At 39.6% G+C, this 24,604-nt stretch overlaps 1 protein-coding gene across 1 annotated transcript; it reads right to left on the bottom strand.

The window, feature by feature from the left end:
• Positions 1-6,798: 6,798 nt before the first annotated feature.
• Positions 6,799-23,639, bottom strand: rab15 (RAB15, member RAS oncogene family). Its single transcript, XM_074684572.1, has 7 exons — positions 23,296-23,639; positions 11,973-12,033; positions 11,650-11,710; positions 9,360-9,437; positions 8,862-8,951; positions 7,224-7,289; positions 6,799-7,111 (listed from the first exon to the last, which is right to left on the bottom strand). Exons 1-7 carry the CDS (start codon positions 23,417-23,419, stop codon positions 6,950-6,952), a joined length of 642 nt encoding a protein of 213 aa, XP_074540673.1. The 5' UTR covers positions 23,420-23,639; the 3' UTR covers positions 6,799-6,949.
• Between the last annotated feature and the right edge of the window lie 965 nt (positions 23,640-24,604).

Raw genomic sequence — 24,604 nt, forward strand, 5'->3', positions numbered from 1 at the left:
ACAGTTTTTGCATTATTTTTATTATCATCATCAAGTTATCATGTCATAAAATGAGCAGAAATTTGGCAAAAATACTTGAAGATAAGAGTTTTGTTCTTGGAGGCCAGGAGCAAACTTTCCCCCCTTTTCTCCACTCGGTTTGGAAAGTTTAGAGCATGGATGGGGGTGTTTCTGAAGAACAGAGGTAGCTTTAAAAAGCACAGTGAAACCACAGGTGGTCTGTGAAGATGTAGAACAAAATGATTCAATGTGAAGATCTGGCTGTACAAGAATCCTGCCTCCTACACTGCTACGTCTGAATGTGTGATTTAGAGTCTATTTTCTCCGCTGATTTCCTGGCTCGCTGTGACCATGAAGCTACAGCTCCTTTGGAATGAAGGCACTGGGAAGTGAGGAGCAAGGGGCGGGTGGCGAAGGGGGGCGGGGGTCTGGCTTGGCAGGGTGCTCCAGCAGTTAATTAAAGCTGCCAGGCAGGTATTTCAGGATTAGGAGTGGGTGTGTGTAAAAAGGCCTCTGGTGGCTGAGCATGAAGTCGTCATCTCATGGGCAGACGTGGCTGTGAAAACATAATTGTGCTGATATCTTTTTCTTTTTTCTTCTTTTTTTTTGACATAGCAGGATTATTCATCATCACAACAAAACCATTCCTTGATTCGGAGATAATAGCCTGTAATTATTTTCAAAATGTCAGACAACTTAGATAAAGATAGATAAATCAGGATTATGAATCAGCTGTGTCAACATCCTCAGACTCGGGCTTGATTTCTCCTGATCTTTCAGACTGTGCAAATCAGCGTTTCTAATATAATCATTGAAACTAATGAGAATAGGCTTACTCATGGAAGAAAAATAGACTGCTCACCGTGCTGCAGCTGGTGCAATTTTTAAAGTTATTACCTTCGGCAGACTTTCAGCATCTTTATCTGTAAAACTTTGCTGGATGTAGTCTCTGAGGACCATTACAATACAGAGTTCACTTCAGCCACAAGGTGGAGCTGTTGGTGCTATGCTTGGATGTCAAGTTACTGCTTGTGAGTGACTTGTGTATCAAGTTTTATATTCTTTTAATACCTGGAAAAATAATATTCAAGGACTACAGAGGAAATTTGGAAACAGCAGAGAGAGAAAGAAATGGCGAATGAGGGGTAAAAAAATCCAGCTCTGACCTTTGGAGGGATGTTTACTCTTCTTTACCTGCACTTTTGCTTCACCTGCACTGATCTAGTCACCCAGCTCTTAAAGGGCAACTCCGTTTTTTTGACACCTGGACCTTCAGAAGTTATTTAGATCCAACCGATTTTAGCCGCACTTAGCGGGGGCAACGGCAAGGGAGCATCAGCCCGGGACATAATCTCTGCAAAATCGCTCATTTTGGCTGTAATTTTTCATCCATAGCCAGTGTTAACATAAAGTCAGCTTGTCTACCGTCTTCAGACTACGACTTCGAGTTTGACGGTTGTCCTTGGAGATTAATAAAATACATTCTATTCTATTCTATTCTATTCTATTCTATTCTATTCTATTCTATTCTATTCTGTTGTATTCTATTCTATTCTATTCTATTCTGTTGTATTCTATTCTGTTGTATTCTATTCTTTTGTATTCAGGTTGGTTCGGTCCCAAGCTGGGCAGGAGCCTTTCTGTGTGGAGTTTGCATATTGTCCCTGAGTATGTGTGTATGAATGGCTTCTGACTTCCAGTAGCTCTTCTTCTGGATTAAAAAACACTAACAAGAACAGCTCCTGCCTACCTGGGGTCTTTCATCCAGGCCCACACTCCTTCTCGCCCACTAGGCTCTGCTTGTGCAGGACGCCTGGTGCTCCCAGCCCAGCGCGGCTCTAAATCTCTAGCCAGACTCTTCACCTCTGTTGTGCCTAGATGGTGGAATGAATTACCTAACTCTATACGATCCACTGGGTCTCTTTCTACTTTAAGAGATATTTGAAAACAAATCTATTCAGGGAAAACGTTAGCATTTAATCTGACCTTTCTCCTCTTTGTCCTCAGGGGTAGAATTAGTCAGAAGGTCTAAAACTCAGCTCTTATTGATTTTTCAGCACTATTACTGAATGTTGTTGAATGTTGAAGTATATTGTTGCTGAAATTAATTGTGGTTTGTTGGCTAGATTATTCTACACTATCTTAAAAAGGTGTTGCTTATGTTGTACGTCGCATTGAACAAAAGAATCTGCCAAATGAAACTGTAAAACTGTAGAGTGGTTGTTTGTCTCAATGTGTTAACCCTGTGATAGGCTGATGATGTGTTCAGGATGTACCCACCTTGATCCCAGAGAGCTAGGATAGGCTCCAGGGGCTCCAGCCCCCCCACAACCCTCAATACGAAAAGCGATAAAGATAATGGATGGATGGTGTTATTCTAGCCAGGGTGTTATGTATGCTAGCAGACATGATAGTGTTATACTTGTTAGCAAAAATGTCTATTCCAGCTAAAGTGGTAGTGCCATATCTGTGCATCTTTAGAATTGTGCACAGAGCTTAAAATTGTGTTGAGAAATTTCTGTAAGTTAATGTTTTACTGAAAGAAAAGAGGAAATGAGAGTTGCATGAAAAATCTCTACCAGTCTGAACGTCCAAGCCAAGGTGACCTGCGCAAAAGTCATTCAGAAAAACTTTTAGTGCATCAGATGTGAATAACGTGGGTCCTTCTAAGAGTAATGAAAAACCAAAGGAATGTTTTTCATTCTTTTGATGAAGACCTTATCCGAGGACAGCAGTGGACCACCATGTTGACAAAGTACAGTACAAACCACAGCTTGTACTGTCAGGTTGAAAGGTCAAGGGAATCCAGGTCTGTGTCCTGTGTGAGCATGAAAGAACTCCCCTTTTTGTATTCATTACCTGTTCTTATCAGAGAGCTGGCTTCACATCCTGCTTCTTTCCCACATTCCCACACATAGATATAAATCACAAAAACTCCCAACTCTCAGTTGTTTAAGCTCAGAAATGCTGATAAACATACAAACGTACACAGGCGCACCATATGGCTGAATGTCAGACAGCTGCAGGACCTGAAGCTGAGTGGAGTGGGATTACGTTGCAGAAAATGATGATGAAGATGTTGATAATGAGGGTTTTTGCTCAATGCAGCCCTTGTGTGAAAAAAAACTCTGTGTGTGTGTGTGGGAGGGGTACTATGTGTCCATGTGCTCGCTGTCTTGTTATTTTTTTTCATGTGTGTGTGTGTGCATGTGTGTGTGTGTGTATGTGTGTGTGTGTGTATGTGTGTGTGTGTGTGTGCGCGTGTGTGCGTGTGTGTGTCACTCAGCCCTGTGAGAGATACTGACTTGTCATATCTGTCAAGCAGACGACACATCAACATGCATATTCATCACTTTGCTAATTTCACTCTGAGAGCTTTAATGAGTTCACCATATTAACGACTCCGAGGAGGCGATGAACAAAAGCTTTGCAGCTTTTTTTATATGCTGCAATTCTCACTGAGAAAATCCCACCACTGAAGACTAATGACAAATCTCTCATTATTATTCTTTACTCGCTGTAAATCACTGACTCTGTCAGACAGAAGTGTCTACTAGAATAAAACAGGTTATTTAAGATTTAAGTTATTCTGATGAGAGCACATCTGAAGGATGTTTTCATGGTTTAATGGAAAGTTTATTGTTGTGAACACTGAGAATGACTCATCTTTTTCACGTGACACATTTCAAATGCTCTGCACCTCAGCAGTGTTAGGAGGCTGAGGAAGACTGAGAAGATAATGAGCTGAATCTGTCATCTAGTGGTCTGATTAGGTATGACATAGATGATACTGTAAAGCCCCTGTCTTAAAGCTTTGGGTTAGAATATTGAGACACAAGGATTTATACATGGATCAACAATGCAGTTCCTGCTTGATAAGCATTGGGATGCAGCTAAATAAAACATCGCATATGAGTGTATACAGACACTTGTTTTGGCAGTAACCCATGCTTCAAAGGAGCTGTGAGGAGTTTGGAAGTGATCTTAAAAAAGGCTCCCTTCTAGATATATGCCTGCCTCATAATCCACACTTTAAAATGAGAATATCAGCGCCAATATTGCTGGTTACAGGTTATTATAAATTGCTACTTTTTAGCATCCAGTTCAGGTCGACCAGGACCAGAATGATTTACGGCACGTCCAGGTCTCTATGGCAACACAATGCCGGCTGACGAAGTTTAGTAGTGAGAAGAGATACAACACAGAGATCTGTGTTTTTCTCTGCTGAAAACAATTTCTATGATTCATTTTGTAGTAATGGTGGACACTGAAGCCTAACGGTCAGACAGAAAAACGACAGACGAGCAGAAGAAAGCTAAACAGGAAAGTAATACAGCCCGAGCTAAAGGCTAAGTAGCCTTTAGCTCGGGCTGTATCACTCTATAATACAGGGGCTAAGCTGTTTGTGATAATGTCCATTTCAACCCACAGTCAGCAGTTATTCTGCAGTGGTCTGTTCAAACTTGCGAGTCTATCAATAAAATAAAGAGTGAGGTTACGTTAGCTCTGCTTGGTAGATGACTGGCAGGACAGTTGCTATATATAGCCGGCTGCTTCAATGTCTGCTTGATGTCACTTTTCAAACCGTAGCAGCTTGTAGCTGTACTGATAAGTACATTATCTCAGAGCATTGTACCTAGTAAAAAGTTGTCTTGAACAAAGAAAATTTGTTTTGATCCTATCTTCATTTAACTCCAGGTGGAGGGGTGATGTCAGCTCCCAGTGTTCCAGTTTAAAGAGTGACCCTGTAATTTGGAGACCTTCAACTGCACGTGTCAGTGGATATCCAGTATACAACAGCTGTTCAAACGCAGAAGTATTCCTGGGGAATGTATCGTAGTTTAGTTTACATACACATGCCAATATCTCCTCATAAAAGACATTTTTAATGATCTTAAGCTGTTAGAGAAGAATGCATCCCACCAAAAGTCGTCATTCAACAGGTTAATTTTTTCAGCTGAAATACTAGTCCATTTCTGCTGTCACCATGCTTTAGATGGTGGAGCAACAAGCGATGGCTTTGTCTTTAGTGCTAGTCAGTTTACTAACGAATATTTACCCCAAAAGACACAGAAAAGTTGTGAAGGTAAATAAAACATTGGTTCCTTTCTTAACCTCAGCTTTGATAAATATAGCTGCGTTGGTTTCTCACCTTGTGGTACTTTTTCCTTTTGCATATCATCTAACACTTTCCAGCCACAGTACTCACTAGCATAAATTGCATTATCTACCTGAGTCTGATAGTTCCTGTACCTTCTGGTTCAAAAACAACTTCAGTGTGCCGACTTCTTTACCTTGCACTCCCACAGGACACCTATAGTATACTCTTTAGAGGATAATATTGACACACCAAAGGCACATAATGTGCTGTCATACTCTGTCTGAGTGAGTAGCTTTTTAAATTGGGTATCAATGTGTACATAGTGTACATGGTGTGCATTTGCACAGTCTGCAGTGTTGTCGTTGTCATGCAGATCATGTCCTCCTGTGATCCAAGGACATCCAGTCCTCCTAACTCTCATACAGTGTGTGTCAGCATACAGCGTATGAACAACCCAAATCAAGAAGACTCACTCACTCACGCTGACTCATATATCTGCAAGTCTTTACTCATAAACATGTTGACATCTTTTTCTCCAAGAATAACAGGTTGCATTTTACATTGCATGAAGTATATTTCCACAAACACAGGTTGACAAAGTCGAGAAGATAAAAGAAAGAGAACAGCACGGAAACGATGCGTATCTAGAGCTGGGTCCAGTTAATGAAATGTTCTTTCTTCTCACACACTGTGAAGATGAATCGTTGTTTTCTTGTGATTCAGTCACTGAGCTGCTGAAAAAAGCTCTTCTGATAATTTTCATTCTGTTCAAAGATCAACAGGCAACTCTGGTCAAATGCTTCATGATGGATTTTTAACTTCACTGAAGTTGGGATAAAAGAAAGAAAAGGGAGGATTGCATGCAGAACAGCATCTCTGTCAGGCTTTGTACAAAACAGGGAGGAAAAGGACAGAATGACCAGAAATTTATGGTCATTTTAAAAACACATTGGTGGCATTTTGTCCTGCTTTCATATGGAAACACTTAAAACTACAATGCTTTGAAAACCTTGTCAGTACAATGTAGTGGACAGATATCAAACCATCTGAACTATAGGATATTCTTCTGTTATCAACAAAGACTACAAAATCATACATGTCTTCAGCTCTGCTACAGGAAAACTGACCTTCAGTTCCACCCTCAGACATCATCTCTCGATGTATGCGTGGTTTTGCATGGAAAGTTACACTCTGGAGAATATTTGCATGAAAAAAACGAAAAGAAAAAGCTGCATATATTGAGAATACTTAAAGGTTGCAACTGCAGGTGCAAACAGAGGAAATAACACTGATCCAGCTCAACTTCAAACTGAGCACTGCACATGCTGCTTTTGCAATGCACACAGCACCCTCTGGTGGTCAAGTCCTCATACTGCATTCAAAGGAGAAACACTAATACCCTCATAAATGGTCTTCAAAACTGTGAAATCGGTGTTTAACATTTCGGAGTCGTTATTCTACATCAGGAAACAGTACAAAGTCTGTAAGAAAAACATGAGAAAGTCTACATTTTTCAACTGCATGTCAACATCTGAGTTTGGAACAGATATGGATCACTTCTGGTTTCACAAAGACACTTAACTGAGCAGGTATCGATGCTTAAAAATGATGAAACTTTCCCTCTGAGATAACAACAGCACACCCTGTTGGTAAATTCACCACAGGCGTCACTCTTTGTTGCTTATGTGTCCTCAAAACTGCTTAAACCATCTTTTATTGACTCTGTACGGTGTAACATGATCAACAGAGGAGCCCAGCCTCAGCTGAATGTCCCTCTTAAACTCGGCCAACAACAAAACTTCTTCCAAAGTGTGCAAAGAGTCCAGTGATAATGAGCGTGTTGCTTCTCTAACACCAGCAGCCTTTGCCTTGGTCACCTGCTGCGCCATCACAGAGTCCTTCCTCCTCCTCCAGAGCAGCCAGATTAATCTCATCATTAATAGACATCCGGAGGAGATCCAGGTCCTTTTTGTTGGCGGCCAGCACCTGTTCTGACAGCCGTGTGAAAGTCTGGAGGATGAAAACATACGAGAAAGAAAGGACACATTGTTATTACTCAACTCATTTCCTCCTGTTATTCCTTTTGTTATTATTACTCTCTGCATTATAATTGCTGCCTCACCTCTGTGATATTGTGGTTGGTGAAGGCACTTGTCTCGAAGAAGTCCATCCCGTAAGCCTTGGCCAGCTGCATGAGAGATAAGAAAACACATTTAATTTCCCCAGAAGAGGAAAAAACAGACGGTTATTTCCTCTCACACAGGAGCGGTGTGGTCTGATGGCTGTCGGGTGAAGTCGCACAGGTTTTTAGGAAAATGTGAGAAAAAATGAAGTATTAGTCAGAGGAGAGTTAGTGTGTAAGGACTAAAAACACCCAACCTAAACTACACTCTGGTTTAAATCTCAGAATCCAAACAAGGAGGGATATTAACGTAAGCTCTAAGATTAGACCGTTCATGCCAGTTTTAGATGCAGTTTTTAGAGTCAAAGCGTTTCAGAGGGCTTAGCTGTACACAGAAAACAGCCTGTGCAGGGAGAGAAAAAGGCTCTGTAATCCATCCTGGAACTGTTTGCATTAATCTGACACCGATCCAGCTTTTATTAATGTCTTTAAAGAGATATCTGCAAGCAGAAAAATATTCTCTTGGACATTTTTGTCTTTACACCAACCTTACTCCTGCATCTTGAGTTGGAACTAGTAACTACTGCAGCCTCCAATAGAGAGCTTTTATACCAGTACGGTTTCTAGCGAACTAGGCCAAGTTCAAACCAGTGTAAGCAGAACGAAAGTGGGAAGGTGTTATTTTGTGTTACTCAGGTGGAAGTGAAAAAGCACACCGGTAAAATGATGAATCACATCAATCTTCTAAAAGCATTTGTTGCTTTCCTTTCCATCCATTCATGTTTTATTTCCACCTAATATGCAGCCAGTTCTTTTACTTTTTATGTTTCAATATATAGAATGGTTGAGAAAGGAGTGCCATGTTAAAGTTTGTTACCAAAGTGTTTAATTAAATGGGCTTTATCTAAAATGTACTTATTCAAGGCCTATTTTCTATACAATTGAAATAAAGCAAACTTTAGAACAAAAAAGTGCCATGTCTTCCTTGGTATAAAATGTAAACAAAGACACATGAATCAACAAGGCACGCCCACCTGGAGTGCATATGGCTTAGTGGTCTAAGTCACGCTCCATGAGGTTCGCCCTTGAGCAGGTGGCCCCGGTTTGAATTCAGTCTGCGGCCTCTTTCCTGCATGTCACTCTCCACTCTTGCCCTTTTTCCTACTCTATCCACTGTATAAACACATATATATTGTATATCTAAGCGAGGAAGAGTAAATTGAAGTCATCTCTTAAAATGGGAAAAAATCCCAAAATATCAGCCTTATCAAACCATTTAGGAAGAAAAAAAGTGACTTGTCATAACTTTGAAATATTTAGCAGGGTTTGAACCCACTGGTTGAATTCAAACTTGGGCTGCCTGCTCAAGGGTTTGCCTCACTGGTTGCATGACCTAAAGCGTTAGGTCATACCAGCGCCAAAAGTTGTACTTTTAAAGCAACAAAGTATAAAAGTAAAAGCTTTTGAAGGACTAAAAGTTGAGTTTTTAAGATGAAAATGAAAATGAGTGACAGCTTCTGTGTAACTTGATCATGACACAACAGTTTTACAATCTCCTTTTCAAAACATTATTTTATCCCAAAACCAAATGCAATCCTTCAGGTGAAATAGTGAAAACAGTACAAGAGTCTGACCCACCTTGACCCCCTGCTCTGTTGCCACCTGCCGCTTGTCCACCTCGTCTGACTTGTTCCCTACAAGGATCTTTTGCACCTTCTCCGGGGCGTACTGTGATTCATCATATTAATGTAAGAGGAAAACAGTAGATAAGGAAATATAAACAAAATCAAATAGAGAGAGATTTCAAATGTCAAGAGGAGGCAGGGGGGAGAAAACACAGGAACAACTGCGCTCAGCAAATGAGACCCAGATTAAACTGACAGTGGAAGCGTGCCAAGATCAATAGAGTGTATATATGGACAGGCCCATGGAGGAAATTATTCTGTAATGAGAACATTAATAGAGTGAAACCATGAGGGAAATGACAGGAGGAAGCACCGGAGACCGCTCTGTGAGGACGCAGAGTTGATAATAAAAATGACTCAGATAGGAAAGAATGAAACGGTCAAGAGAGAGAAAATACAAACACACAACCTAAAGTCTATTGACCTTAAATCCCTTGTTTGTGTAACTCACCTCGTCCACGTCACTGGCCCATTTCATGATGTGCTGGAAGGATCGCTCACTCGTGATATCATACACCAGGAAGATTCCCTGAAGCACAGCAAAGATGGAAAACATAAAGAGAAGATGAGAGTCTGAAGCACTTTGGAGACAAAAAAGATGACTTGAGCAGAATTTTAAAATCAATACATTCAGACATGTGGACGTGATCCCAGGAAAGAAAGCAGCTGGTCTTTGTCATCAACAGTTCACGTCACATTGTAAGCTACGAGCTGCATGAGGGATTGACTGAATTGTTACAGAAACAGGACACTTTCCCACAATTCCACTGCCAGTTTCTGGTAAACAGACAATTCAATTTGAGTCAGTTTAACCTCCTTAGCCTGAATCAGAGGGAAATTCATGCAGCACAAAACACTGTCATGGTGGTGTGTGGTCTTGTAAAGCTTGTAAAGCTGCTCCCACAGCGGGAAAGAAACATGGGCATGAGAAAGCGCTTGAAACACCACAAGTGTGAATTTAACAGTGTTAAATTCTTCTTTCCCAAACTGTAAACATGGATATGAAGTCACAAAGCAAGATGTTGAAACTAAACAAGAAAAGATTTTCAAACTGCTTTATATTCATATGTTATAGAAATCTCTAAATCTGACTGTTCTGGAAAACATTCACAAGATCTTCATAGGATCCCCACCAGATCAAGATATCTTTAAAAGATTGAGATATTTTTGTCAGATTAAGATATTGCTACAAGATCAAGATATCTTCAAGAGATATCTTCGCAAGGCTAAGATATCTACACAGGACTGACACATCTGCACAAGATTGAGATATCAAGATATCTTAATGAAACAGAGAAATCTTTATGAGATATCGTCACAGGGTATTTTCAAGAGATCTTCATGAGATATCTCTACAAGATAGGGATATCTTCGCAAGATAAAGATTTTTTTACAACTCATTTCCCAATTTACGAGACTTCTTCATGAGACGGAGAGATCTTTGCAAGTTATCCCCATGAGTTTAAGAGATCTCTACGAGAGATCTTCACAAGATATATGTCCACAAGACTGAGATATCTTCATGAGATATCTCAATACCCCATCTCACAAGGTATCTTCACAAGATCGAGAGATCTTCAGGACATATTTACAAGATCTTCCCAAGATTCACAAGAGATCTTCATGAGTCTTGCAGTTGTCATTAATTCAAAATCTCAAAACTGGGCGCACCACAAGCACCAAGGTCTACAGGCAGCTGGCCAATCAAAAGGGAGGAGCAGGAAGCCTTTAAGAGACACTAGTTAAAATGAAGCCTTTCAGGCAGAGGCTGAAAAAACAGTTTTCAAAAATATTTCATTTATTTATTTTTTAGCTTTTTTTTTTTTAATAAGCTTTAAATCATGTAAAGACACATTGGGGTAAGCAGAGGGACATTTTAACCCTGAAAACAGCTTAACAGCTCTAAATCAGGCATGACCAAATTTGGGGAAATGATTGCCAGTGGTCCCTTTCAATGCAATTCCAAGCTTCCATCTTATAGTGAATCAAATATGGTGCATAAATAAGTGCATTCAGTAACGGTACACAAAACTTCACATGAACTGTGCACTGGCACCTTGCGTTTAACTGAAGTTCTTTAAATTATGTAGGACTAAAACAAAGCAGACAAACATGAATTCTTCAAGTTGGCATGTTACTTTTAAAAGACTGTCTTGACACTAGAATTATGATAAGGTGTAGAAAAGTCCAAAAAGTGAAGCATAAACATATACCATAATAGGACAACTTGAAAAGCACTCAGAGAGCGCACATCACCGCCAAGCAAATTGTGATTGTCATGCACACTTAAGTCTTACTTTAATGTTATACTCCCTTTCAACAGACTGTCTGCTACAATTTGGTGTTAGTTGCAGGTTTGTACAATAATTTGTTACCTGAAAATTATGATGACCCAGTACATATTTCATGTTCCAGATCTTAGTATCTAGAATATTGCCAGGATCTGGATGGTAATTTTAGATTTGTCAGAAATTATAGTGACCTTGTCTTGTATTGTTTTACAAGCAATCTGACCTTTAATTGTGGAGTTATATACACATATGGTGAAAACGGCCCTATCTCACAATGACAAAGAATCCTTTAAAAAAGTCCAGGATCCATCTAGTTAAAATTAACTGTAGCACTCTTTCAGAGACATTTGAACACCCTTTCCTCCTGAAACTTTCCAGTAAAGTGGTGCCAAGTTTGAGTTTTTGTTGTTTCTGGAGCAGAATAAGTGACGTTGAGTGTAGATCACATACCTGTGCTCGTCTGTAGTACTGCTTGGTGATGGTCTGGTATCTCTCCTGGCCTGCAGTATCCCTGGAAAAACAACGCAAGCATGAATGAATCAACAAAGCCACGGCAGAGGCTGGAAATTTAAACAAAACTCCTGAAGAGAAATCAAAATTGCAGATTTTTTTACTTAACACAAACAATCCAGTCATTTTTGTCTTTCATTATCTTGAATCAAGACATAAATACTTGATTGGATTTCATTTTTTGCAGTTTCTCTATGGAAAATCTGCTGTTCTGTAATATCTGTCACCACACTGTTTATATTGTGCCCTGTGGTTTTCCTCACCATATCTGTATCCTGACTTTGATACCATCTATTAGCAGCGTCTTCATTTTGAAGTCGACTCCTGTGAGACAGAAAAAAAGAGGATATTTTAGTCAGAAGAGCTTCACATGTGTCTGGTATCCCTCCAAACCTGCCCAGGCTAAACGCTCTGGATGTTCTTTGCACCTTTAACCCTTTAAGTGTCTGAAATCCATTAACCCTTGTATCTTTGCAGATGGAGGTCCTCCAGTGTCTGCAGCAGCCCTGAAACATCACAATGGGTATTAACACACCAGAGAGCCACATCATCTCTTCTGATCAGCCTGTGAAGAGCAGGGTTCATCGATTAAACGGAGAGAAAGAGGGTAAGAAACATTAGCTTTGTGCTGCATCGCACCACAGAGGAGCAGCCGAGGAGAGATGCTGAGCGAGGACGGGGAGGTGGTCGCTCACGCTTCACTGATCTCTGATCTATTTCAGACGACGGGGTGCGAGAGAGGAAACGACACACAGGGCCAATTTCTGTTTTTCATCCAGACTAAGCCTGTGCTGACTTTAAAGGGCAGGATCAGATACTGAGAGACTTGAAGAGAGGATGCTGGTGGAGGATGCATGCTCTGATGTGTTCGTAAGAAAAACAACATCTATGTTGTGGTTTCTACTTCTAAAATATGGCTTCTCATGGCAGAAAGTGGCCATGATGGTAAACTTCATCTACCTACATCATGACCTGCATTTAGTTTCAAGGCTTCTTCAGACTGACAATTATAACAAGGCAAAAATAATAATTAAAGAGGGGGTACTGTGCTTTTTTTCTAGTCTTTATTCTGTCTCTGGTGCCTTTGTAGTAGCTTTACATTGACACTCAAAAACTCCCCTTTTTTCTCTCACTGGTGTTTCAGAAAGCGCTTGTTTTAGCCACCAGCAGAAATGCTCCCTGTTAGATGCTGTCTCTTTAAGGCTCCCCACTCCACAAACCCCCTTCTCTCTGACTGGCCCGCCCTCTTGCACCTTGTCAGAGGCCGCACTATGGGCAAAACTTGGTGTTTGAGGCCTCCAAGATGTCACGAACCAGTTAGGAGACACTTATTCATAATTTCATAAAGTCTGGTGAAGATCTCATGAAGATGTTGTGCTAATTTTGAGAAAGGTCTGACAGATTCAAGGATTTTTACATCTGAATATGCAGAGGTTTAAAAATCTGCAAATATCAAGTCACATCCAGCATTGTTACTTTATGTCCATGTTAAAGTATGGGTAAGCATGATACCCCCTCTTTAAATGTCAGCATTCTCCTCAAATGCTTACACATTAAAGACACTCTCCAACAAAAAGCAAGTTACAACATACAGATCTTGGAGGCAGCTCCAGACTTCCCAAATGTTTTTAATTTAGTGCTGTCAGCAACTGATTTTAGCTAAAGAAAAAATGTGTCACTTACATCTACATGGGGACTGGTTATATAAGATGCCAGTGTTTTAGCTTGGTTGTTTGAACAGTTTCCTGGAACATAATTTCCATCCATTATCTTGTGTTTTATTGACTGTGCTTTGTCTATTTTTGTGTTTACTGTCTGTAACTTCTTGTTTTTGCTGCTTCTTTTTGCATCTTGGCCAGGTCTCCCTTGAAAAAGAGGTTTTTAGGGGCCGTTAACACGACAATAGTTTTCAGGGTGAAACGCATTGGTTTTGTTGCGTTTCAGCCTCGCGTTTACACGGAAACGGCGTTTCATCTGACCTAAAAAGCAAACTTTTGAACACCCTATCTCACCATTGTTACGATCGTTGCGAACTTACTACTGTTCTTGTGCGGCTCAATCTGCTGAATCTGCTGACTGTCTTTGTACAAAATTTGCACCTGTTGCTCCACTTTTAAACTTGGTATTCCCAAATACACCAGATGACCGGCTCAACTCTAATTCGGTGGAGATCTCCCAAAAGACAGTTATAGCACCACCTGCAGGCATGCAATGCTTACTACAGTGTCTTCAGTCCCCCTGCATTTCCGTGTAAACGCAGATTTTTTCTCTGCGTTTTAGTGTTTTCAGATAAAACGTTGTTGTGTAAACAGGGCTTTAATCTCAATGCAACCAACCTGGTAATCGACCAACAGTTGCACTCTGACCAAAGTTGAGCATCATGCTGTGTTTTCAGGAGATCAGCAAGCAACAATCAACAATCAATCAGATTTTTTTCAGTGATTCAGGTGTCATTTTTGTCTTTTCACATCCATTTCCATAAAATAAGACATTTTAGTGGATTTTTTTAAAAATGACATAAATGATTAGATTTTAGTTTCTGTTACTTCGTCTGTTGGAAGTTGAGGAAATGAGTCCCTCCAGAACATGCCAGGTTTAGATTGTTCATGCATGACAACAACACTGATTGTGTGTACTATTAACCCTGTGATAGCACTTCAAATAAAGACCTGTGCTGGCTAATTGCTGTAAAAAGGCTGCTCTGTTTGTTCAAGGGACCATTAATGTTGTCTGTCCTCTGGGCCTTCTTTAATCTGTCAGTGACAGGGATGAGACCTCTTTGTGCTCAGCTGCAGCCATCTGAACCACTAACATTAGGAGTTAACATGATTTACATCCTGATGAGATGAACACTTAAAATGTCTGAAATTTTTTTTTTTTTCAAAACACTGTAATCAGTCAAGTCATTAAATCTGCCTCTGCTGACTTCCTTTTATCTTTTTCCTCCATAACCGCCTCCTCAGTCTAATGCAGTGATGTCAATAAAAAATGAACCCACAGGCTTCTGCAAACCACACTAATCCCTCAGAAATCTATTAACAGTTCATCCCAATTAACCTGACACTCAGCAGTCATGTGTCACAGCCGGCATCAGAGCTCCAGAGCCCGATCAATTCCCAGAACGAGGAAAAGTGCCGTATGTGGTTTTTATCACTCACATTTCTGCAAGCTTTGTATTCCAAGAGACGAGAAAGAAAAAAGAGCTGACGGACGAACCGCAGCTGCACAGAAAGATTGTTTTTTATGTCGACTTAGAAAGAGTCAAGTGAAGACCCCACAGAGGCTGGAGCTCAACGACTCGACAGCATGAGGCCTCATTTGAGTTGTGAGGCAGCGTTCGCAGTGTTCAGACCGACGCTAAGTGAAAGGTCAGCATAACAATCAGCCTGCCATGCCCGAGGCTCTGAGACAGAAGAGAGGAGATAATGAAATAAAAGCCGACTCCCTGCGTCATTGTCTGGCTGTATCGGCACTGCATTAAACTCCAGATTGAAGCCATCCTGGCACACAGCTGAGATTTGAATATGTAGTGCAGATACAGACTAATGGATGCTCTACAGTAAGTGTCTGCGCTGAGAGGTCGAGCATGTGAGGAAACTTTTACATGAATCACTACACCTGTAAAACTTTTATCTGACACTTTAACAGGAAGTTAAAAATAACAAGTACATCATCTACATTTTGAGGATCCATAGCTGGTTTTTATACCCTGAAATATTGGATTCTGATTTATAGTAAACAGTTAAAGCCCGTGTGTTAGGATTAAAAACTGCAGTTCTTCATGCACCCATTAGAGGTCGGCTATAGAATCGCCATAAACCACATATACACCCATTAAAATCAGCTGATCTTATGTAAATATTGGCAAAAATAAACCTGTTAACAGCCTGCTTAAAAAAAATAGTTTTAGGGTTAATAGCTCATTTCTCCATCAGCACATTTTTTTTAACTTAATGGCTTATTTTAATGTTTTAACTTACAAATTTTGCCCATATATTGGCATGACAGACAAGCCGGCACCCTGTTGCTGTCTGCAAAGAGACTTAAGACCAATCTCTTTACCTCATCACGAGTCAACAAAACCATGGTTGAGTTCAGTATTTACATTATGGCTTCTGCCGACGATGGACCTCAAAACTCTGTATCTGAAAGAAGTGGGTGATGTCACGCATCACAGTCTAGGGGTGTAATGTCTTGTGGGGTCTTTTTCTCTTGCTTGCAAATATACAAAATGTAGGTTTTGAACTCTGATGCCCACACCAATAAGCTGCCATCTCCTTTACTGAGTCATTACTCACATTTGAAAAAGGGTTAGGCCAGTTAGCCCAGTCAACTAGCTTAAATGAAGAGCAAATCAGCTGGCTCAAAAAATCCAAACTGATACAATCCTTGACGGTGGACTGTGTAGACTTTACTGCTGTTTTTAGATATAAACCTAATGTGTATTTTGGTTAGTAGAAGTTGTTAAATTTGATACAATTTGAGCGGCAGACATCTTTTTGAAGCTAGAAACATTCATTTTTATCTGCCACCAAGATTTCATCTGAGGTTATTACCTCCGCCAAGGAACTTATGTTTTGGGGAGTTTGTCCATTTGTTTGTCTGTGAACAACATAACTCAAAAAGTAAGGAACGGATCTTAATGAAACTTTCCACCAAGTTTCTGCTTTTAACTATGACCCTGTGCTTTCATTTAAGAAATTGTATATATTGCTGAATCTAAACCACATAGGTATCCCTTTTTTCTTTATTTTAATACTGCTTTCATGCTTGCAGCAAGTTAAGCTATTTAATGCTGTTCACTCAGCTGATGCTTCACTCTTGAGAATCAAGGAAACATGCACAAAATTTTTACATTTAGGGTTTAATTAAAAAAAAAAGAGCGAGACAAGTGGCTTTGACCTTTCATGATTTCTCAGCTTTAAACAAAAACTGGATTAAACTCATCTCATTGCTCCTGTAATGGTCTCAATTTATAAAACAGCATTGTGAAAGCTCACTGCAAAGAACAAATGACCCAGAAGGTCAAGGCTGTCGTCAAGGTTTAAAAAAATGTCTCTTTGTTGGAGAGTCAATATTCAAACTGCTGTTGGTGTTTCCATCGCTACAAGCAGGAGTCACTCTTATTACATAGTCACTCACGCTGAATCAGGTGTCCTGTGTGCTACTGTGTGGGGTGTTATGCAATAACATGTTCCGTCATTACACTAAATTATGTCCGTTTGTTCCTGCTGGACCTGCAGAGAAAGAAAAAACCTTCTTACAGACCTTCTTTCTTCCTGGGAGAACACTGCAACAATAAAGACAAGCTCAACGTGTGAGCAGGGACAGCAGTTAATTTAACACGACAGCGTTAACAATCAGCAGTGTGAAAGGCATGTAAAAACTAATGGGTACACACCTACAATCGACTGGACTAATTACCAGGATGACTGTGTTCGACTATGCAAGACGGATTAGGAGGTGACACGTGTCAGTGTGCCCGAGGTAACAGTGACAGGCGCTCTAATGGATGGACGGGTGGACGCTCCGTCTCACTGGGGAGAGGTTCTGTCATCTGTAGTTAGTTTAAAAGCAGAGGACAGGAAGCAGACGTCTCCAGCTGTTTGAGCCACTTTAAATCCAATATGAACCATCAAATGGAGACCTCCCCATTTCTGTGAGGTTCATAGGAAAAAAGACGCCTGGCCTTTAATATTTTAAATGTGTGGTACTGTTCTTTTTGTTTATTTTTTATCATAATTTTGGCCTTTTATCTTACAGAGTGTCATTTGATCTTATATTGTTATTGTCAACTTTATTCTCATTATTTTGACTAAATTTTGTATTATTGTCTCATAATTATGAGATCACTTTAACCACATAATATTGACTGTATGCCTCATAATTCTAATTTCAATACCTATATTAAGACTTTTAGCCCATAAAATGAGTTACATCATAATTATGGCTTTGAATTTCACAATGTTGACCATCTTTCTCATATTTACAACCTTTGGTCTCATAGTTTCGATTTTTTTAATGTCATAAATCTCATGATAATGATTTTTATGTCACATCATGACCTACTATTCCACGTAATGATTTTGACCATCTCAAACAATTTTGGCCTTTTATCTAATAACAAGATGTTCTATCTTATATTATGAATTTTTAAAAACTCTATTATTAGATTTACTATATCATAAATATGACATAGAATTTGAGATTTCATTTTTTTTTAACCAAGGCCAAAACTTCTTCCAGAAACTGGCAGATGGGCTCCCATACAACAGATTACCAGGTGAAAGTAAAATGATGGTAAAAGTGTCAATAACTGCAGTTCTTGGAACGGCCACTAGAGTCTGTTTTCAGAGATTATCCTCATAGATTCCAAGATTAAAGTGACAGACTTGGAGGAAAATTGTAACACTACTCACTTTAAGTAGCTATGAATCTTTATTAATATGTCACAGTTCACGGAGCACAGACTGTTTTTCTCAGACATGTAGGCCTCATGTAGAGATGAGCTGAGCTTTAGTGTCAGAGGAGGAGAGAGAAAGAGAGAGGAAGGAGAGACATCCAAATTGGTGGTGCCACTTTTCAGCCTCTTTAAAAGACTAAACTGAAGAGGAACCCTGATAAAACCTCCTCAGATCAGAGATCTCAGGAAACATTTTTTTGTAGGAGTCAAGGTTGCGACGCACCACGGATAACCTCTTTCAAGAGACGATAACATCTGCAGCTGCTGCGACCCACAGCGCCTCTTTAGACTAATGATCCCATCCAGCAGCAGAGGGCGGCGTGTTTGACCAGGCCGTGACCGTAACACCAGCAGGAGGACGGCTGCTTATTGAACGATGATATAGGACGGGACCTGCTCGTACACCTGACAGGCGTGGTGTCAGCTGGGAGCTCTAAGGAGTACTGTGACGAGGCTGCAGAGGTAACGCTGAAGAAGATTAAACTCTGCTGTGTGACTGAATGGCATTACTAAATCATCTCAACAGCTGCTCTCTGCCTGAGAAATGTGAACTGTCGGCACAGATAAAAACCTTATGAGGAACGAAGTGACCTGTAAAATAAAACCAGCGACCTGCCTGAGTGAGCGCGCAAGTTAGAGCTTCAGGTAAAAGCTGCTCCTCTGACTTTAGACCAGTCTGACTGATTTTATAGAGGGATTATAAAGTGTGTGTTGGATTTTTATTTGACAGTATAGAGGGAGTTAGGTCACATCCTTTGTTGACTTTACAGCAGGGGATAATAATAATCATGTCACAGATTTCTGAGTTCAGCATCCATTGTCAGAAATCCTGGGTTGATCAAATCAAAAGCAGAACCCTCAGCTCAGATTTGAATGCACGTCTTGTTCTTTGGTTTCAGCCTGTTTTCTTTTAAGAGTGATTTTCTTTGATAGTGTGAATACAAACCAAGGTTGTCCTTCTCTATCTTTAGATCTCTGATCTCTCTGCTGAAACAGAGTTTGCAGAAAAGCACAAGGTTGACATATTTATCTGCAGCATCTTATGGCGCCTGTAAAGACTTTTGAAATGTGATGGGGATTGTGTTGCATCATAATGTTGAAAAAAAAATCTAAATCGCCGTGAGGAAGCTTATCAAAAGGGATCCAAATGGGCAAAAGTTTTCAAAATGTTTGAATTGAAGTGATGGCTGGTTTGTCTTTGAAGATTTTTCATTTGAAACTGTCTGTTAACTGCTCAAAACAGTTCATTATATCATGACGCATTGAAGGGACCTCAAACACCAAGGTCTGCCAATAGGCCTCCAGAGCACTGGCAAATCAGAAAAAGGGGGAATGTGTTTCAGACAGAGGCTGAAATAAGGTTTTTTATAAAACACCAGTGGAAGAAAAATGGGGATTCTTTCAAGCTACAAATCATGTGAAGCTACAACAGGGGGAACAAGATGGACTGGGAGAATCTTTAAAAATAAGCACAATCCCCCCTCTTTAAGAAAAATATGAAGATAAATAAAACTTCCATCTACTGTAAAACTTTTTCATTCAAAGTGATCTCTGAAATCAAACTTCAAAAGATTAAGTTTTTGGTAATTAACCTCAAAAGTGGAGCTTCCAGTGTGTAACTAACTGATGAATTATAGAGCCACCCATGAGGGGGGCATGGAGAGAATTTATATCCCTCTGTCAGCTTGAAGGTTGGGAAATTATTTATTGATCCTCCACAGGGGAGCTCTGACGTTGGTCACTCTTGATCTCTCTGTCTGTAGAAGAGGAGTCTGAGTTATTGCAGGATCATGACACGCCTCCAGCTACGGCTTATAGAAGCAGTCCAATGTACAAGTATCTGCATCAACAGAAGAGCCTGTTTGTCTCATATACTGATGGTTATGAGTACTAGAAACATGGCAGCAAAAGCACACTTCAGGTCCTTCAAGGGGCAGCACAGATGCTTGTTATACATATGTAAACATGAATCCACAGGAGGGCTGAGTTTCCTGAAGAAAGCTGTAGATGCATGGCTCAAAATAGAACACCTCTGAACATATATCACGATAGAAGCAGGTGAGGAGGGGGAGGAGAGTAGACTCGTCATCAGTTACTGTAACAAGTATTTCGTGACTCAAACACCAATAACTTGATTTCTCTTCTTGTCATCAGCTTTTCAATTCAAAAAGTGCTCTTTAACTTTGAAAAATCAGTTCATGTAAGGCTAATGATTTATTCTTTATTGTTTGATCCACTGTTCCATTGTGAAAAATAAAGAGGAGACAGAAAAAGAAAAGGAGTAGGAGGAAAAAGACTGTTGATTAAAGATGGGGTATTGTGCTTCTTGTTAGGCTTTATGTTGTGCCTCTGGTGCCCCTGTAAGCAGCTTTACATGATATACAGCTCCAAAAATTAATTATATTTCCTCACACCTTGGTGTTTTAGAAAACACTTATTATGAACTTTAGAAATTTGACTTAATTAAAAACTTTCTGTGCGTTTTCTTGGCTCGCTACTCCAACTATTTATCAGCAATTTTCATCATTCAAATTTTAAAATGCTCAGTATGTTCAGGAGAATAATGTGTCAATTTTACATTTATAAATTTTGTTACTTTTAAAAATATTCAGCATTTTCACCTTTTTTTGGCCCATTGAAATGAATGGAAATGATCCATTGCCATGGAAACCACAGAAGTGACGATGTCATACTGACACACAGCTGATGATGTCACATACGGTTTAGTTTAAGGTTCACAACAGTGACCCTGCTCTTCGTCACCATGGAAACCACACAGCTACAGATGTTATAAGGGGTTCTGAGGTTGTAAATAGGACTGGTATGGTTTAGGTAGGCAGCATTTCAACATCTAGCATTTGCTTTAAGGAACACCCCAACCCCTTGGTGTTTGAGGCCCGCAGCTCAAATGTCATGAAGCAGCAAGAGGATCCTTACGTGGAGATCTCATTAAGATCTTGATCCACTCTACGCATGCACTGCTTTAATCACTTTAAAGACAGATTCAGGGATTTTGACAACATATGAAGATACAGAAGTAAGAAAATCTGCACATACTTTCTGTCAATACCCAGCATTGTTACTCTAAACTCATGTTTAAAATATGGGTAAGCAGAATACCTCTTCTTTAAACTTTTACAGTCTGAGCCTAAAAGTCAAAACTGAGCTTCATGCTGTGTTTGCTGGAGTTCAAAGAGCAACTATCAAAGCTGACAGCAGCTCATTTTATAAAACAGGCATCCAAGCAAACACACCAGAAGTCAATAAATCGCTGTGTTCTCCATGTGATCTTTTCATACCCCATCTATCTACAAACCCTGATCACCTGTTTGATGATTACCTCTGTCCTTTCTTCCCAAACATCCTGCTATCTATAACAACCAGGAGGATTCTGTCCTCGTTTCGATGCCAAACTCACACACATTTGTCTGTGTGTTTTTCCCTGCATTACAGCCAATTACTGCAAAAAATGTCAGAGGAGCTACCTCAAAGATGGAAGTTTACAGTGAGGAAACATGTCTTTTAACAACGCACACAAACACAAAAGAAATGAGCAGAGATACCACGGAAAAAGAGAAAGCACTGCAGCATGTGAAAAAAAGAGCTCTGCTGGCTGTATGTCCTCATTTACCCAATTTCAAAGTGAAGCACAGAGGCTCTCCTGTGGTGCTGGGAAATATGAATCCTAACTACGGAGGAACTCGGAGAGATGGCCTATATTTCCAGAATGATAGAAGACGCAAAGTCAGATATGAGCGTGAGAAGGAAACTGTTAATTTTTTTTTGTGTACAAAATGTTCTCATTACCTGCTTAATTATCTGGTCTTCAAAAGCTCAGAAACAGCTTCAAATAACACTGCATTGCATCTTTAAATTGCTGTTTTCAGTCAACAACAATTCAGGAAGCTTGTGTTTCTTTGCTTTAAAACCAACTTTAACTCCTTCAACTCAGAATGTAAGAATTTTATCAAATATCTTTCTCAATATCAAACCTTTTTCTTTTGTTAAAATGGACTCAGGGACACTGAGGCACCTCTAACTGTAATTAGGAGCGGAGCCAAAGGTGATCTCTAGTAAAAGTTTCTCAAAGGAGCTTTAAAGAGGGGGGAGAATGCTCTATTTTAAGTTTTCATTCATCCTCTGGAGCCTCAGTGGTACATGATTTAGAGATCAAAATAAATGATATTTCCCATCACATTGGTGTTTTAAAAATGGCTTATGTCAGCCTCTGTCTCAAACACTTAATTTAAGCTGCTGTCTCTTTAAGGCTCCTGGCTCCAAGAACCCCCTTCCACCTGGTTGGCAAGCCTTCAGAAGGCTTGTTGGGGGTCAGACCTATGGGTAGACCCTGGCGTTAGAGATCCACCTTTTTCGTATCATAACTTTGTTAGATACTTATGCAATGATCTCATCATTTCAGAAAGTACTTTCCATCAATGTTTGGATTAGGAAACGCAGAATACCCTCTCTTTAAATGTTTGTAATAGAAGTATACATGATATTTCCAAATAAAAAAGGCACAAAATAGTATTGATCTCTGAGACTTCTAACACAAACTTCTCATTACCACAGTATAAGTCAGTGCCTTTCTTGGGCCGCCACAATCATGCTCTTCTAACTTATGATACTTGGAAAGGATATAGTTGAGGTTCTGGATCCACCTGACAGACCCTTAAGTTTCCAGTTTGCTGAGTAACAAAGGTGTCTGATGCCAAGTAAAACCTATTTCCAGGTTTGAAAAGTGTTCTGGGCTCTGATTTTGTATGGCACTAGCTTTGCCCATCGGTGCCAAGTGCTGACAGTTGGTAAACTCATCTTCATGGCTGCCAAGTGTTGGATCTTCCCCTCAGGGCTTCCCCAACCAATTTTATCACCCTGATTTAACAGTCAACTGTTTCTTAGCTGACAAAAACACACCTCTCCTCATAAATCAGGGATAAGCCTGTGTGATACCCTCTTCAGGTTTAATCGAGGAGTTTATGTTGACATTTAAGTGGTCACAAAGATTAGGTGATAAGCAAATGACATCAAAGGAAGACCATGCAATTGAAAGGAAATGCTCGTTGTTATACAATTCTGATGAGTAAAATTGAAGAAATTGGTTGTATACAGCAGCGTCTTACCGATGGTGGAGATGTGAGATGGGTGAAACTCGTTGTCCGTGAATCTGCAGAGCAAACATGTTTTTCCGACCCCAGAATCTCCGAGAAGCAGGAGTCGGAAGAGCACATCGTACTGCTTGGCCATGGTGTTTGGATGTATGCTTTAGTGAGAAATAAGAGCCTCCTCTCAGCTAACTCAGAGATGGATAACGGATCTCTCCCCGCCTCAATCCCATGTCTGCTCACACTGTCAACATGAGGCTGTGGCTCTGCTCACTGAGGCTGGGGCGGTGGGGAACAATACAGGGATGCTCCAGCTTCTCAGGTAGCCTCCAGCAGTCAGTGGGTGCGGTGGACTTTTATTAAGCGAGATAGAACAACAGAGGAGAGCTTCCGGTTGAGGTTTTCAGCATAAAGTTTGTTAAAAAAAATATGCAACAATGATGAAATCAAATCTATTTGGTTGGTTTCATGATTATTATAATTATTATTATTATTGATTTTATTATTATCATCATTATTATTATAATAATAATAATAATAACAACAACAATAATAATAATAATAGATAATTTGATAATTAACAGGAAAACCTCATGATAAGTTGGATTTTGTGGGAGAAAACAGGGCAATTTTCTGCTGATTTTGTTCAGAAAATGGAAATAAGTGTGTGTGTTCTCCTCATAATATTAAATTATCATTTACACATTTCACAATCTAACATGCAAGAGTAAAAATTGTAGAAAATGCAAAATATATAAATGAATAAAATAAATAAATGAATAAATGAAATTCCTGTTTTTGGCAACGTGCTTGTAGGATTACCACCAGACTATCTCACCAAAACAGGACTTGATGCCATTAGAAATAACTTTAAATGTATGGAAAAGTCTTCACATTGAATTTGTAGCTTGTAAAACATTTGTATTCTATTACTTTTGATACTTCAAAAACATTTGAATTATTTCCTGTCATTGCATTGGAATTTGATCTTGTAAATGTTTTCAAATAGATTTTTCCCTGGGTTTCACTAAAGGAAGGCCTCCTGAAAAAAAGTTGAGCTGATGGAAAAAGCCTCTAAGCATACTTCAGAAATTAAATAAATGGCCATATTAATTTATTTATTTACCAGGGGCACCCAGTACTTGCTTTCTCTGATTTTAAAATGAAATAAATTGCAATGCAACGGTGTTTTTCTTTCTCAATTTTTTCATCCTAATTTTTTTTTTATATATTGATTTGATGTATTTTTTTCGAAATGTAATGAAACTGAAAACACTGATTTAAAATGAAATACAATTTTAAAGCATTATCACATGCAATACACGAA

Source organism: Halichoeres trimaculatus, unplaced genomic scaffold, assembly GCF_033239565.1.
Source record: "Halichoeres trimaculatus isolate MK-OKI-2021-1 unplaced genomic scaffold, fHalTri1.1 fHalTri1_scaffold_13, whole genome shotgun sequence".
Taxonomy (NCBI): Eukaryota; Metazoa; Chordata; class Actinopteri; order Labriformes; family Labridae; genus Halichoeres; species Halichoeres trimaculatus.

Excerpts from the sequence above, each read along its gene's own strand:
- rab15 (XM_074684572.1), bottom strand. The coding sequence starts at position 23,419 with ATGGCCAAGCAGTACGATGTGCTCTTCCGACTCCTGCTTCTCGGAGAT. Across the intron at positions 11,711-11,972 it reads AAAGTCAGGATACAGATATG|GGATACTGCAGGCCAGGAGA; the intron begins GTGAGGAAAACC and ends TTGTTTTTCCAG. Across the intron at positions 8,952-9,359 it reads GGGCCAGTGACGTGGACGAG|TACGCCCCGGAGAAGGTGCA; the intron begins GTGAGTTACACA and ends GATGAATCACAG.